This window comes from Alternaria burnsii, assembly GCF_013036055.1.
Source record: "Alternaria burnsii strain CBS107.38 chromosome Unknown 715, whole genome shotgun sequence".
Taxonomy (NCBI): Eukaryota; Fungi; Ascomycota; class Dothideomycetes; order Pleosporales; family Pleosporaceae; genus Alternaria; species Alternaria burnsii.
The window spans coordinates 594,793-610,652 of record NW_024066116.1 but is presented as its reverse complement, the minus strand read 5'-3'; the positions used below and the strand labels follow the sequence as shown (position 1 = coordinate 610,652).

The window sequence follows — 15,860 nt, the reverse complement described above, 5'->3', positions numbered from 1 at the left end:
TTGGCACATCGCGTTGACCCTAACCCCTTGGAGGTGACTGAAAGGATACGTGAGTCAATTGGGAGTATAAAAGTAGAAGTTGCGTTTGCTCTAAGCTCGCTATCTAACACAACACTGTGAACGTACTGAGAACAATTCAACGCTACATAACCCCTATTTGCGTGGGGAACTATCAAACCAGGTCTCTACCGACAGCTTGTTCCACATATATCATGACTTGGACGCCACCATGGACACCCAAAAAGATGGAGGCTCTTGTAAAGCTCCAAGAGCGTAACGAAGATCGTGAGAAGGAACTCGACAAGATATTCGGAAAACTCAACAAGACATCTGGAACTGACCTAAGACCTTATAAATGGAACTGGCACAAGGAAGCACCCAAGGCCGCAAAGATCGTGGAGGATGCACAGGAGGATGCCGCCAATTATCAGGAGATGCTCGAAAAGGAGCTGGCTGGGCTCTATACTTGGCCAAGTCGCGAACTTACGGACGGAAAGATCTTCTTGCCGGGCAAGGGGGTCTTCGCTACGTTCAACCGGAAGGATACTTGGTTTGATGACATGGGCTTCTCTAAATATCAGACTGACTATACCTTCTCTGACAATTGGGATAAGGAAAGGATACCAGTGACAATCCTTGTCCCAAAAGATCTGCCGGTCGGACATAAAGCTCCGGTTATGTGGTTCTTCCATGGTGGTGGCTATGTAAGTGTCGCTCAGAACAAGGCGCATACACATCTGCTGATAGAGTGATAGTGCACAGGCTCTGGCGACTTTCCCGCTTGGTATTCTCAAACGGCCATCAAGAGGGCTAAAGCGAAAAAGGCTATCATTATCGCGCCGGACTATCCCTTAGGACCTGAAGGCAACTACAAAGACATCGTGGACTGTTTAAGGGACTTTCTTGTCTGGTACAGGGAAGATGGCTGCTTCGAGTCTGACTTCACGAAGTGGACAGAATGGCTTTATAAGCAGAAGCCTGTGCAGAATTTTACTGTCGACAAGAACCACGTATATGTCGAGGGCGAGAGCGCTGGTGGTCAAGCAGCCGTTACCGCATTGTGGCTGAACGCTACAAAGGGTGGGCCAAATTTGCCCATCGACGTTGCGCTCCTTCGATACCCAATGATTGCGCATTACAAACGAAAATGGGACAAATGCGCGGATAAGACGAACGGAAAGATGAATTACATGGGCCTTTGGTTCACCAAGGAGGAGGTCTTGAAGCGCGAAGCCGACATTGCAGAACGTATCAAGTGGCTCGAAAGCCACAGTCTCGTACCAACTTGCTCGTCGCGCTGGCCTTCGAAGGGCATGGCTTTCGCATTCATTCTCTCCGTTACAGAGAAATGGCAATGGTACTTTCAGCGCCAGCACGACTTCCCCAAAGCTAAAAGGGACGAAACAGACTATATGGATGGTATTGAGCGGGCGAGTAATACTCGAAGTAGTGTATCGCATGAACGTCTTCCACCCATGTATATATTCCATGGATGGAATGACCCGAACTGCCCTATTAAAGACACTAAGGAGTTTGTGAGAGTATTGAAAACGAAGTATCCGGAACGATACATGAACGACAAGAATCTGCGATTCGATATTGTGAAGGAGCTGGCGGTGAGAAGGAGTGGAAATTTGGATGGCTCCATCAATAATGAGTATAATTCCGATAACGTTGGGCACGGGTTTGATTACTGGCTTGACGAGACGGAGGAGAAATCCTTGAGAGATGCATATGATTGGGTTGGTGACCGTTGGAAGACTAGTTCTTAGTATCGGTCTTGCCTTCGAAGCAGAGGGGACATTACAAAAATGGTAGATTAGAGTGCCAATACTCATTCAAGTGCTTTTATGAGTATTTTCATCTCCTACGTATGTAAAACGCCATGTCTCTTAACGCCAATGATTAAACGGCCTCTGTAAAACTATCAAGCCGCATCCAAAAAGGTTATCCTAACCCTCTCATAAACTCCATGAATAGTTCCGAAATGATAGCCTAGTCTCTTAGCCTGTAGCCAGTTTACCCATACAAAGTCCCTTTCGTCCGCTCACTGGCCTGTGTCTCGTTATGCAGATGCTGCGTAACATCCATCGTGACTGTGATGTGGTCCCGGCTCAACTTCTCCTCCTTCCTACTCGCCAACAACCTAGCAATCTTGAGAATATTCTTAATCTGGCGTCCATTCAAGTCCATCCTCGCCAACTCCGCAAGCTGCGCCTTATCAATAGTATGTTCTTGGGAACTCGAATCCAAAAAGTTCTTCCACACCGTCTTGCGCGAGTCGATGGTGAGACCGGGGTAGTCGAGCGAGATGTGGATGCGGGATTGGAATGCTGGATCGAAAGTTTGCACACGGTTGGTTGTGAGGAACATGGTACCTTCGTAGTATTCTAGTACGCGCAGGAAGATGGAGACGAGTTTGTTACGCTCGAGTTCGTGCAAAGAACGTTGCTCGAGGAAGACGTCGGCTTCGTCGAGGAGGAGAACGGCATTCCAGCGGCTGCACATTTCGAGGATGTTTTGGAGTTTGGTCTCCACTTTGCGGGGGTCGAAACCGAGGTCGCCGGCGCTCATCATGTATAGGGGAACCTTCATTTCCTCGGCTACGGACTCAGAGGTGAGAGTCTTGCCGACGCCTGGAGGACCGCAGAGCAGGATGATCATGCCTTTTCCTTTTCCTTCGATTACGTCGTCGAAGGTGTCACGGAATTTGCGTTGGGATTCCGTGAAGCCTAGGATCAGCTCTTTCTGGTTCTTGGGTAGAACGAGGCGGTCGAAGGCGTCAGTTTGCCACTCGATGTCCTTGACGCAATTGACGAAGAAGTTCAGCCAAAGCTTGTTCTTCAAGCTGTAACCACGGAGAAGAGGCGAGCAGATGAGCTTTTGCTCGGTAGTCAATGGCGGATGTTTGGCTGCGTCGTCTTCATCCGCAAACGCGCCATCGATTGGCATACCGCTGTCGTCTTCGTCTTCAAACTCCTGGCACTCTTCCTCTTCACCCTCATCGTACTGGCCTGGAGGTGGTGGTGGGGTGGGATCCTTCTGGTTTAGTGGCGTGACATAGATCGCTTGGGTGGGATTAAAGCGGTTCCAGCCGTATGTGTCGATTACGATGCGACCTTTCACATTGTACTTGTCCTTGTTTCCGAAACCACCCTGCCTCCACGCGATACCCTGGTATGCCCGATAGTTTGGACCAGCGAGGGTTTCTGCCTTACCACCACGTTCAATGAGCCGAGCGCGAATGGCTTCACCCTCTGGATGGAACTCGATGGGGTAGACACGCAAAGATGTGATGGCGCGTGTACCGGTATAGACGGAAATGGAGAGATTGATCTTATTAGAACCGAACTTGGCGCCATCCCAATCGACGTATTTGCATGTCAGCCAGAAGCAGGGCACGCCTTTACAGTCCACTCCGTATTTTGTCTCGACAAGTGTCATGGCGGTTTCTTGTCCGTCCTGCCGAGCAAAGACTGTCGCACCTGGCTGGAATAAAGTCCACAAGTGCTCGTAAGTCATGACCTTCTTGCTCTTCATATCCTGAGAAGTGTCGATCATGGTTTTGAACTCTTTGGTAAGGATTTCTTGAAGCAACTCAGCGTGTGATTTGGTTGTACGCTTGTCTTCCGTGTCATCGCCAAGCTTTGCGATAGCGTCCTGCAACTCAGCCCATCGATGGATGAGTGGCTCGAACTTGCCCTGAAACTCGAGACGATTGAGACCCACTGTGACACCCGGGTAGTTCTTGAGTACGCCAGCAAGTAGCTTCTTGAGTAGAGGGCTCTGGACTACAACGGAGTGGATGGACAAGACTCGTCGGGGGTCTCCATAGACTTTAACGTTTCGCACAAGCAGCGCCCACTTGGCAGTCTCATCGTTCTCGACGGGATCGCCGATATCTTCTGGAATTTCCTCCTGCCACTGGAAGCGGCCTTTCTTGTCTTCCTTGCCGGAGTAAAGATGCTTGAGACCGCTCTTCATTCCCGGCTCGCAGGGCTCCTCGTTCTTCTTGTCGTTCTCTTCAGCGTTCTTGCCATCGGCAACGCCATTCTCAGCCTGCTTTCGGCTTTTGCCATTGACGAGTACATGTTTGACGCCATTAGTCTCGGCCTTTGACTTGCCATTAGTGATGGGCTTGTCTTCTTCTGATGAGGACGAAACAGACGGCGATCGAGGCTTGCGATTGAGTCTTTCGCGCGCTTCCTTGGCCATGATCTCACGCAAGAATTCCAGTTGTTGTATGCTCATTTGTTCTTCGGTGGGTGAGTCGCACATGATCAAGTCGGTTTCTGACAAGCTCAATCGGATAGCCTGGATATGTGTGGTGGAGTCTTGTCGACGTTTAGTCGGTACGAGTGCTGACTTTAGAGGGCAATGGACAAAGAATCGGTCGGGCGATAGTGTCAAGTGAGAGAAGCTGAAAGGTGAGCTCTATAGATGCGGGCTGAGGCTTTGGTGTGGCGAGTGGTAGGAACAATCTTAGTCTTGATGAAGAAAAAACAATTCACGTCGATTCTCCAGCTGGAGGATTGACCGTGCAAGAAGAGGGTAAGATAAGTGAGGCTTTGAGAGAAATAAGTACCTCGCAAGGCTACACGTGGAACGTCTGCCTGTTGTAGATCTGGTAGCGGTTATTCTGCTCAAGGGCTGAAAATCACGCTGTTGATCTCTTATGGGCGGCCTCTAGGTATGTCTTCACGCCTAATGTGAGTACTGGAGTGCGCGGTGCGCTGTCAATGTCGTCAGGTCACACATGCGTCAGCAGTGGCGTTGCTGAATTGCTGGATTGCATAGACGCCACAAGTGCGCAGAAACGAGTTACATGGTTTTACTCAAGATGTACTGCCTTGAGCGATGCCAAGAAGTTTTTGCGATGTTTTGTCCTCATCATAGTCAATATCGTGGTGCGGGTGGGGAGCCATGCACATGGACGAGATAAGATGAGATAGGACGGGGGTAGTGATGGAATGGTCGCGTTGTTGGACGCGGATCCGACTGGTGAGGCTGATGGAGCATGGCTTGGTGTGGCGGTGCATTTTGCTACCCCGCGACCGGAGCCGGAGTTTGAGCCCCACGCTATCTTTTTCGTCACCCATGCGCTGACTAGACGTTTTTTTGCGCGTCGACATAAAGAAGGCATCACGTCAAGTCTCAGGCGCTCTTTAGCCCAAAATGACTACTCACATCAAAGTACCCTGCTCGTCTGCCAACATTGGCCCCGGCTTCGACGTCATCGGCCTGGCGCTGAACCTCTACCTTGAACTAGACGTCACAGTCACCAAGAAGGAGAAATCAGAACACTCACTCAACTGCAAGATAACTTATGAAGGCGTTGGCGCCGACGACGTCCCTCTGGTTGCGCAAGACAACCTCATCACACGAACGGCCGTATACGTGCTTCGATGCCATGGCATTCGCGACTTCCCTTCCGAGACACACGTTCACGTCAAGAACCCGATACCACTCGGACGGGGACTGGGCTCCTCAGCCGCGGCTATTGTAGGAGGCGTATACCTGGCGAATGAGGTCGGCAACCTCCAGCTGTCGCGAGCGCGCATGCTCGACTACTGCCTGATGGAAGAGCGCCACCCAGACAACGTCGCAGCGGCTTTGTACGGAGGATTTGTTGGCACATACCTCAACGAACTATCGCCCGAAGACACTGAGCGCCTGGAGATCCCCCTCAGTGAAGTCCTGCCACAACCCGCCGGTGGCGTAGACACGGGTCTGCGCCCACCCGAGCCTCCGCTCAACATTGGTCACTACACCAAGTTTGACTGGTCGCCCGCCATCAAGTGCATATGCATAATACCACAGTTTGAAGTTTCCACGGCCAAGGCGCGCGCGGTATTGCCAGAGTCGTACTCACGCAAAGATGCCATCTTCAACATGCAGCGACTGGCTGTCTTGACCACTGCCCTCGGTCAAGCCACACCAGACCCCGACATGATCTACACAGCCATGCAAGACAAGCTCCACCAACCCTACCGTCGCGGCCTCATCCCCGGTCTTACCGAGATCCTCCAGTCCGTTACCCCACAATCACACCCTGGCCTTCTGGGCATTTGTCTCTCAGGAGCTGGCCCCACCATACTCGCCCTCGCGACCGAAAACTTCGACCAGATTGCAGAGCATCTATTACACGAGTTCAAGAAGGAGGGCATAACATGCGACTGGAAGCTGCTTGAGCCGGCCCAGGAAGGCACCACCGTGACACGCCCTTCGAGCACCTCACAGCCAGTGGGCGAGGCCTTGACGTACGCATCATCAGGTGTTAGCATCGACGCGGGCAACCAGCTCGTCAAGCAGATCAAGGCACTGACTGCCAGCACAAAACGGCCCGGAGCCGATGGCAACATCGGTGGATTTGGCGGCTTGCTCGACCTGCAAGCAGCCGGCTACACTGAGGCCCCGATACTCGTGGGCGCCATCGACGGTATTGGTACCAAGGTCAAGATTGCCTTCGAAATGGGCAAGCACGACACTGTTGGTATCGACCTTGTCGCCATGAACGTCAACGACCTCGTTGTACAGGGCGCCGAGCCCCTGATGTTCCTCGACTACTATGCTTGCAGCAAGCTAGATGTGGAAGGTGCTGCCAAGTTTGTCGAGGGTGTCGCCAACGGCTGCCGGCAATCTGCATGTGCGCTTGTTGGTGGAGAGACGGCAGAGATGCCCGGTATCTACCAGTCAGGCGAATACGACGCCGGTGGTGCAGCCATCGGTGCCATCAAGCAAGGCGCGACTATCCTACCAGACACAGCGTCCATGACCGAGGGTGACGTGCTCATCGGCATGGCCTCAAGTGGAGTCCACTCCAACGGATTTTCGCTCGTCCGAAGAATCGTCGAGACACAAGGCATCTCGTACTCAGATGCGTGCCCGTGGAGCTCAGGTGAGAACCTCGGGACCGCGCTCCTGACACCCACCAAGATCTACGTCAAACCACTACTAGCTGCAACCAAGCGGGGCCTCATCAAGGGTATGGCCCACATCACGGGTGGCGGCTTAACGGAGAACATTCCTCGCATGTTGCCCAAGACCCTGGCTGCCGAGCTCGACGCAAAGAGCTGGCCGCTTTTGGACGTGTTCAAATGGCTCAAGAGCGCGGGCCGCTTGGAGAACTCGGAGCTTGCGAGGACTTTCAACACAGGTCTTGGTATGGTACTTGTTGTCAGCCAGGAGAACGTCAGGACGACCATGGACCGACTACAGGAGTATGGCGAGAAGGTCTACGTGGTCGGTAGTCTGAAGAAGAGGACAGATGCGGATGAGGAATGCATTGTCAACAACATGCATGTCTGGGGTTGAGCAAAAGTCTTGCTTTATTGGTTCATGCACACATGTAGTGGAGAGACGATACGCCATGTACGGAGGTCATTTTAGTCTGGACCATCACCGGGAGCCTCCGCGGTTGCAGCGGCAGCGGCATATCAAACAATATATATACCCACCTTTTCTCAAGCTTCTAGAGCAACATTGAATCCAATCGGAATGTTGTTATATCATGATTCCTCAAAAAGAGAGAGAGAGAGAGAGAGAGACACGCGTCTGCTGCCTCAGATGGTCCTTTGTTGTGACTAAGGGATTGTATCACGAAACGCTGATATTAGCCGTGGTCCAAACCGAAGAGCCTCAGGATCGCGTCATGCATTTAGCTGACGGGGGTTGATGGAATGACAGCTGAAGACAAGGCGCTACGCAACACCCTATTAGTTCGTATGCATGTACGCCGCGGCTTATTGTGGGGATGCATGGCTTGTTCGCTGCGAGGACGCGTAAAGTGTCTGCTTACCTGAATATTTTGCCAACTTGCGCAGGCGTTTGATAAAGTCTAGATTCATCACACATACATATCCCTCCCTATAAGTTGTTTCGTTGACGACTGCTCAGGCAGCGTTGGGACTGGTTGTCGCGACTGGCTTGTTATCATGACAAGCTAGATGATCGCGATTGCATGATCGTATACCAGCGTGATACAAACAAGCCCTGCATCCCGCTCGACCTTCTAGAACGTCTCACCGCTGCCACAACGCCTTAGTTGCCCTTCAGTTACTTCATCCGTGGGGTACTGCACGCAGAGTGCCGCTACGCCTACGACGGCGCTGGCTTTGGCCTTTGCTTGCGAGCCGAGCAAGTTATGGCCATGGCGGTGTTGACATGTCGTGTTTGTGTAATAGATTGCGCGAATCGCGATTCCAAAGCTAGAAGACGCGATATTCAACACTACTATAGACGACCAAACACATGGGATCCATGGCGTCGCAAAGTGCAAAGAGAGAGACAGCAGCTGGGTAAGAGTCATACTGCGCTTCCCAACAAATTCTGCTCCCTTCCGTGACGTCGACATGTGAGAATGCACGTTCAGTTCGGCATGCCTTGGTTCCGATAAGGGACTTTCTGGCACACATTTGGCGCCGCGGATTTAGTTGTGGGTCAGGGATGAGGCCATACACGGTGTGGTACAGCGAGTGCGATAGGATGGCTCTGTGCTGTGGAGGGTTATGGAGCTGCCGCATCGAGAAGCGTGGTGGTGTATAGGCAACCATGTTCGAACGTGTCTCTCTGCTTCGCGGCTGAACAAGGGCGGGGCGCCCCGATTTCCCTGGCCGCTCTTGTGCTCGCCTATCAGAGTTTTGGAGGAGGTGGGACCAGAGGGACTTGTGTTGCGCCTACGGACCGTTTTCCAGACGGCCCTAACTATTTTTTTCTTTTGCGTCTCGGGTAGGCCAAGCAAGTCCCAACTCCCGAACAAGGCACGCACCACACACCCCCCGAAGTCTGACAGCATTGCAGTGCAGCCAGCCATAGCCAGCCCAACGCAACCCAGGACAGCCTTGACCACCTTGCCTTACCCCAACCCGGCAACCTACCTAGCCCTATCTATCGCGTCACCCATCCCATCATCTTACCTTGCAGTCCGCTCCGTCTTATATCTTTACGCCGTCCCCCTCCCCCTCCCTCCAACATGTCCGCTCCCCACGACACGCCCGCCCACACCACACACCCCATCAACACGACGACGCCCGCCGACCCCCCACTCAAGGGCGACGCAACCGCCGCGCACCCACCCCCGCAAAAGCCCGATCCAACCCTCTCCTCCAACGACCATGGCGCCGCCCAAGGAGGACAGTCCACCCCCCATCCCTCCCCCGCCGCCGAACTCACCCGTCTTAAAAGCACGCTGAAGGCCTCGCTGCGCCAGTTCAAAGACTTCCCCGAGCCAGGCATCTTGTTTGAGGACATTCTGCCCATCTTTGCCAACCCGCAATTGCACGAGGGACTGCTGCGCGGTCTTGAATTGTCCATTGAGCAGCAGTTTGGCGCCTCGGGTGCCAAGCCTGATGTCGTTGTCGGACTCGATGCGCGTGGGTTCCTGTTCGGACCCAGTCTGGCGCTGAGGCTGGGTGCGAGTTTTGTGCCCGTCAGGAAGAGGGGCAAGTTGCCTGGTCCGTGTGAAACGGCTGAGTACAAGAAGGAGTATGGAAGCGACTTTTTCCAGATGCAGGAGGACGCTGTCAAGAGCGGGCAGAAGGTGCTCGTTGTTGATGACATTATCGCAACTGGTGAGGACTTTTCCTTCTTACGCATATCCGGCGCGACCAATGTGGGACAATTGCTAACGAGATTGTAGGTGGCTCCGCAGCTGCAGCTGGTTCTCTGGTGAAGAAGCTAGGAGGAACTATCATGGGCTACCTTTTCATTCTCGAGCTGGACTTCCTGAAGGGCCGCGATCAGCTCGACGCGCCTGTACACACATTGCTTTCGGGGCAGGAGGAGAAGATGGTGCAGTAGATCTGTAACATTGGGATGAATCTCGACTCGATGCCGTAAACAAAAAAACATGATATAGATGGGTGGTTGGGGAATTGCATATGGGCGGCGTTGGCGGTTTGTATAGTCACGATGTATGCGCGCTGAGATGGGAAAGCGCTGCGAAGATTGATGATGAATACGTTCAAAATCCCTCCACTGACAACTGGTCACTATGATGCGTACCAAGGCTATATTAGACTGTTCTTCTTGTTCATCACGCCGAGGTCACGCCCGTCTGAATGCGCACCGCTCTCCGTCGCAAAACTCGCAGTGCCCAAAATTTCCGCTGTTTACCCCTCCATGCCACAGAACATCCCTGCATCGTGCTGACACAGCAGCCACCAAAGAGGAAAGTGGGGTAGCTTCCGATGCCGGTCCCGCCTCGTGTCCCTGCGATAGGGCGGACGCGCTCATCTAGGTGCGCCTCCGCCGACGATAGCCTTGGTTTACCTGACGTAGATAAACTGTCCCATGCTGCTGATACGCACAGCTACATTGCGAGCTCTGAGAACTTTTCCCCCTGCCATTACTTCTACGACATCTATACTACGGCAACCACGTCCAGTATACTCCATTGAAGCTACCAGAAAGATGTCGGACATTAAGAAGGTTCACACCGCGAACGCGTGTCCTCGTAAGCTTTTCTGGAACATATAATCGTTGTGAAGAAGCTCTGCTAACAGATGGTGTAGCTGCTGGACCCTACGTATGTTTTCCTTCTTTCCTTGCGAAGCTCCAATGAGCTGTACCAGCACGCTACATCTCGATATATATAGTGCTAACGGGCACACCACAGACACAAGCCATTGTTGCAGGCCCCAATGTCTTCGTGTCAGGTCAAATTCCCGCCGATACCAAGGGCAACTTGATCGAGGGCAGCATCGCGGACAAGACCAAGATGTGCTGTGAGAACATCAAGGGTATTCTCACCGAAGCGGGTGTTGCCATGGACAGGATTGTCAAGGTCAACGTCTTTCTCGACGACATGGCAAACTTCGCCGAGATGAACGGCATGTACGAGCAGTACTTCTCCCACAAGCCTGCGCGCAGCTGTGTTGCTGTCAAGCAGCTGCCCAAGGGTGTGCCGGTCGAGATTGAGTGCATTGCGTATACTGGTATGAGCTCGAAGCTTTGAGGCGCGGAGTGCTGTATGTTGATTATGCATAGGATGAACGACTACAACCCGCCTAGGATAGGATGATAACGCCTACATCTAGCTCAAAAGTAGCAATCAAAAATGAAAGTACGCTAGATTTGAGTCGCACCGCCACAAAGGATGGAGCTCTGCGCACATACTGTTGTTGCACCGCCTCGTACCCCACTTCAAAATGCTGCCTTGTCAATCTCACGTTTACCTGACTGCAGCTTACACCTCATCTGATGTTCTAGTTTGCACATAGGTTCGATCTTCTTCACGCGACCCACATCTTCAGTACCTTGAGCTATGATGCTATCTGTACCTCTCAGGTATTATTAGCGAAGGTGTGAAGAACGACCCCTAGGATTTCCCGAGTAGCGGGTGGTTCACCCCCAATTGGACACTGCAGGAACTCATCGCTCCCAATACGGTCCAGTTCTTCACTGCAGAAGAGCGATACATTGGTGATAGGGTATCGCTCCTGCAAAGTATCGTTGAGGTTACAGGGATACCGAAAGCTGTTCTCGAGGGTCGCCGCGACGCGATGAACCCTTACAGCCAAGAAGCACGACTATCCTGGGCAAAAGGGATGCCAGGATAAAAGTCAGAGAGTTTTTGCCTGTTGTTTGATGGGAATGCTAGATCTTTAACGCATATAGCTGGTGTTGGTGATGCATAGGCTGAACGACACACCAGCAAGACGTGGAGTTAAGCGCTAACATCGATGCTAGCTCAAGACAACTATGTCAATTCATTCGACATAATATTGACCAGCAAGGACACGTATCTGATGTCTTTAGCTCAATATATGCAATCTTGTGTACCGAGGTCACGTTCTTCGACTATACCTCGCTTGTTGCAACCATCGCAAACTCTTCTCAATAGTGATACCGAGGTAAGTTCTCCAATTACCATAAGCGACCACTTTTTTTCGTTAGCTGTTTCATTTCGCATGTAAATGAGGTATAATCTGCCGATGTCCTACGGGTTTCATTGATACAGCGAGTGGTCGCCTTGTATGGTAAGCGCCCACACGACAATGGTTGGCTGACACGAAGACAAACTGCTGAAGCGAGCGCTAACATGAGACGATCTCCTCGCGCATCTCGTGCAGCCTCGCTGTACTGACGTATTCCAGTGGCTCCTATAATTGATGGCGTACCATTTGTTTCCAGAGTAATCCAGCATGTGCGCATGTCGCACTATCTGCATCATAACTATTTACAGCTCTCAACACAGGCGCTCATATGCGCCTCTTACAGGCTACATCCGACAACGACTTCAGCCTCGTCGAATACTTTGATGACATCCCGCCATATGCGATTCTTTCTCACACCTGGGGTGCGGATCATGAAGAAGTCACATTCAAAGATATATACAAGGGCAAGGGTAAAGGCAAGGCAAAACCTGGATACGAAAAGCTGCGGTTTTGCGCAGCGCAGGCAGCAAGAGATGGATTGAAGTTCTTCTGGGTTGATACATGCTGCATCGACAAGGGTAGCAGCGCCGAACTCTCTGAGGCTATCAACTCAATGTATGCGTGGTATAAGGGCTCAACAAAATGCTACGTCTATCTCTCGGACGTTCCTTGTCGCATCTTGGATATCACACGGCAAGAAATCCTCGTAGACACTTTCTTGTCGAGCAGATGGTTTACGCGCGGCTGGACCTTCCAAGAGCTCCTCGCACCGGAAACACTAGTATTCTTCGCTGCAGATGGTTCTGAACTAGGGGACAAAGCGAATTTTCTAGAGGATATCGCACGTCAAACGCATATTCCTATCGACGTCTTACAGGACAGCAACGATGCTGCCAACTATAATGTTGAGAAGAGGACAGATTGGACAATGCATAGGAGGACAAAACGCGAAGAGGACGCGGCATATTGTCTCCTAGGCTTCTTCGGGGTGCAGATGCCGCTCATATATGGCGAGGGTAGAGCGAGAGCCTTTGCACGATTGCAGACCGAGATCAAGCGCCACAAATTCCAACAAAACTTGCTAGCAGTTGTGTCGTTCATGAAATTCCTCTACGATGGAGTGGTAGGTCAGCTCTCAGCTTATATCTCGTGTATTGTTGCTTACAACCATCATAGATGTCCGTGATACGGCCGATCTTTGCCCCCCTGGTACCTAGATGCATGTTGGGGCCTTTCAGGAAGGCTCTTCATTCGGAAACATATCGGTTCATCTGGGATCTTACCTATTTTATCGTAGTTTTCGGTGCGGCGATCTCGTCTATCGTTTACTTCTTTTACTACTTACGCGCATTCGACGTGGATACCACCACCACAGTCATGGCGGCTCTCTTCTCGTCATCCTTCACGTTATGTGCTAGGTGTGTCACCAGATGGACTACAGCAGATCAGGTGTTTCACACTGTGGGTAGATTTGGCTTGCTTTTTAGCCTCCATGTTTTACATAATTTGTACGAAACTCAGCTAGATCTTGCGTACAGCATCAAGTACGCCTCCTGTATTAATGGGGAGAGGGAGGTATGAATACTACGTCTGCAAAAAAGGTCGAGCTGATCTTGCTGCAAGCTATAGTGACCAAAGCAGGGATCTTGACACTCTCGATGCATGCAACTAGGCAAAATGTCTTTGCTTCGTCCATCCTGCACTAATATTGACAATATTATGCTCTTGTCAGCGAGTGGTCAGTAACAATGTTTCGCGCAGGTTCTAGAGTTCTTGATTGTAGAATGACGTGCTTGGATAAACTCCTGGTAGTTGGCTGACGCGAACGAAAGTGATTACGAAGGATCAAATCTGAGACAACAGGATCATGCATATCGCTCATCCTCTCTTCATCTATCTATATCGATGTGTCCCATGCTCACAATAAGTGTTACTGTCCGTCTCCAATTGGTCTCAGTATTTTGCGCATTCTATTCGATGTATGCTACATTTATTCACGTGCCTTAATGCATCCCTTCACGTGCGCCTTCTTACACTACAACGTATGACGCGTCCAGAATCGTTGGATGAGTTGCATGATCTTGTCTGTGGTAAGCAGTTTCATGGCTGATAAGCCTTCGCATTTTGCGTTGGCGGTTGCCTAATGCTCACCACCTTGTAAACACATGTATAAGAGTCTCTGATCTTCTACTGTACAATCACCAGTAACATATTGAGATCAAGGTCTTCCAAGTCATGGCACTAGAACAGTTAGTTTCTCGAGAGGATAGTCTAAATCGATCGCTGACTATCTATTACTTCACTCTCAAGGCGTAAACGCACCAAACCATTGATACCAAAACCGTTCGAAACCGTATCCATCAGCCCACTTTTACCATGGTCAACATCTCGACCGCTGGCACAAGTAATGGGCAAATTCTGTCCCGAGCTTGATCGTGAACTCTACCGAGCCCGACTAAGCAAAGAGAAGCTTACAGATCTGGACAAGCGAGCACACAGGTTGCAATCGCGAGCTGTACGAAATCGGGTATTCGAGGCTTCAGAGTCCAAATGGGAAGCAGATGCATGGCGCGACGTATTCAGCTTGATCAGGGACGATGACACATTCGAAATGTTGTATCCATTCTTTGGCTCACTTGTCATCCATTTTTTGGAGCAGAAAGGTCTGACTTCCATTGCAGGGACAAGCGACCATACGAGTTTATCGAAGAAGACGCAGATAACAAATGGTCTTTCAAAAGACGTATACCTGATGCTACAATAGGACTGAGGACCTATGATGCCTCAAATCTCAAGCATGGTTACGTATGCGAAGTGGATAGTTGTACAGCTAACCACGACAGCATGCAGCCCAACAAATCTCTACTAGATACCCGTATCGATCTTCAGATGCATAACAGGCAATGCGGATTGATAGTTGATGGGCTATGGGGTGAATCAAACCTTATATTTCCGTTCGCTGTATACGAAGCAAAGAAATGTGCATCTGCTTGGGAGCAAGCGGAGGATCAGGTTTACCATGCTTTCCAGGTCTACCTAGCCATGCTTGATGACCTGGCTCGAGACCCCTCGGACGTCACAAGATATCAGTGCAAAGAGAGTGAGGACTACCAACTCTTTGGCTTTACCTCTTGTGGGTCATCCTGGAGAGTCTACATAGCATGGTATTACTTGGATGGATGTGTGAGTAGTATATCCAAGATATCTCGCTCTGCTATATCATCGAGCTAATAAGAGTACAGCACGCGGAAACTATATGGGCTGGCGATGTCACAGACTTCATGCTGGCGTATGAGCTCATCTGTCTCGTCGATCAAATCCATGATTTCGCTGCCAACCAGCATCGCAAATTCGTCATCAAACATCTTGAAAGATGGCTCATACATTCCGAGGAACACGATCCGCTAGTGCATCAGACAAACGACATTTCAGATCTAGCTGATCCGGAATGGTTGGAGATCAAAGAAGCATGGAAAGAAGCCAGAAATGCCAAAGCTGCCAGAACTCGTTTGCGGAATAGACTCAAGATATCAGACAATGCTCTCAATCGCCATTCAAAAACACCGCAAAAAGCTAAGATGACCAAAGTGTCGAGTAAGGTTCAGATCCAGAACAAGCGTACCCGTGGTCATCAACCGAAGACGGTGAATGATTCGGAACCAAAGCGGCCCCGTGGGCGACCTAGGAAATCCGCGAAAACGCCAGGAAGTCCACCATCCAGGACTGCTACTAGAGAACCGCAAAATCGCGCTTGAGACTGGGATGAAGGCCCAGCTATCCATATTCTGTTTCTCGAACAGAACGTTGTACAACAGAATTGTCAAGCAGACTAACGTTGGTTCTGTTGCTATCGTTCCTATTACACATAGTCGTAGACAGTCATAAAGGACATATAGACTCGGTATGAATTCATGGGAGAGGTGACATATCTACAGAAGTATCCTCGAAGATCAGTTCCTCCAGTCTAACCTGTTTTTGGTGCCT

General features: G+C 50.9%; 6 protein-coding genes across 6 annotated transcripts; 5 read left to right on the top strand and 1 right to left on the bottom strand.

The window, feature by feature from the left end:
• Nucleotides 1-212: 212 nt before the first annotated feature.
• GT037_007350 (uncharacterized protein) lies at nt 213-1,772 on the top strand (the record flags this gene model as incomplete). The annotated part of the gene is made up of 2 exons (XM_038932397.1): nt 213-704; nt 756-1,772. The coding sequence occupies 2 exons, from the start codon at nt 213-215 to the stop codon at nt 1,770-1,772; spliced, it is 1,509 nt and encodes a 502-aa protein (XP_038784885.1).
• Nucleotides 1,773-2,019: 247 nt separating this feature from the next.
• On the bottom strand, nt 2,020-4,278 carry GT037_007349 (p-loop containing nucleoside triphosphate hydrolase protein; the record flags this gene model as incomplete). Its single annotated transcript, XM_038932396.1, has 1 exon — nt 2,020-4,278. One exon carries the CDS (start codon nt 4,276-4,278, stop codon nt 2,020-2,022), a length of 2,259 nt encoding a protein of 752 aa, XP_038784884.1.
• An 897-nt stretch (nt 4,279-5,175) lies between these two features.
• GT037_007348 (phosphoribosylformylglycinamidine cyclo-ligase-like protein) lies at nt 5,176-7,314 on the top strand (the record flags this gene model as incomplete). The annotated part of the gene is made up of 1 exon (XM_038932395.1): nt 5,176-7,314. One exon carries the CDS (start codon nt 5,176-5,178, stop codon nt 7,312-7,314), a length of 2,139 nt encoding a protein of 712 aa, XP_038784883.1.
• Nucleotides 7,315-8,971: 1,657 nt separating this feature from the next.
• GT037_007347 (adenine phosphoribosyltransferase) lies at nt 8,972-9,798 on the top strand (the record flags this gene model as incomplete). Its single annotated transcript, XM_038932394.1, has 2 exons — nt 8,972-9,569; nt 9,638-9,798. The coding sequence occupies 2 exons, from the start codon at nt 8,972-8,974 to the stop codon at nt 9,796-9,798; spliced, it is 759 nt and encodes a 252-aa protein (XP_038784882.1).
• Nucleotides 9,799-10,410: 612 nt separating this feature from the next.
• GT037_007346 (uncharacterized protein) lies at nt 10,411-12,999 on the top strand (the record flags this gene model as incomplete). Its single annotated transcript, XM_038932393.1, has 4 exons — nt 10,411-10,453; nt 10,512-10,525; nt 10,616-10,934; nt 12,185-12,999. Coding segments are annotated over 4 exons (1,191 nt in total), but the record flags the coding sequence as incomplete, so codon positions are not given.
• A 1,284-nt stretch (nt 13,000-14,283) lies between these two features.
• Nucleotides 14,284-15,631, top strand: GT037_007345 (uncharacterized protein; the record flags this gene model as incomplete). The annotated part of the gene is made up of 3 exons (XM_038932392.1): nt 14,284-14,492; nt 14,558-15,059; nt 15,119-15,631. The coding sequence occupies 3 exons, from the start codon at nt 14,284-14,286 to the stop codon at nt 15,629-15,631; spliced, it is 1,224 nt and encodes a 407-aa protein (XP_038784880.1).
• Nucleotides 15,632-15,860: the final 229 nt, after the last annotated feature.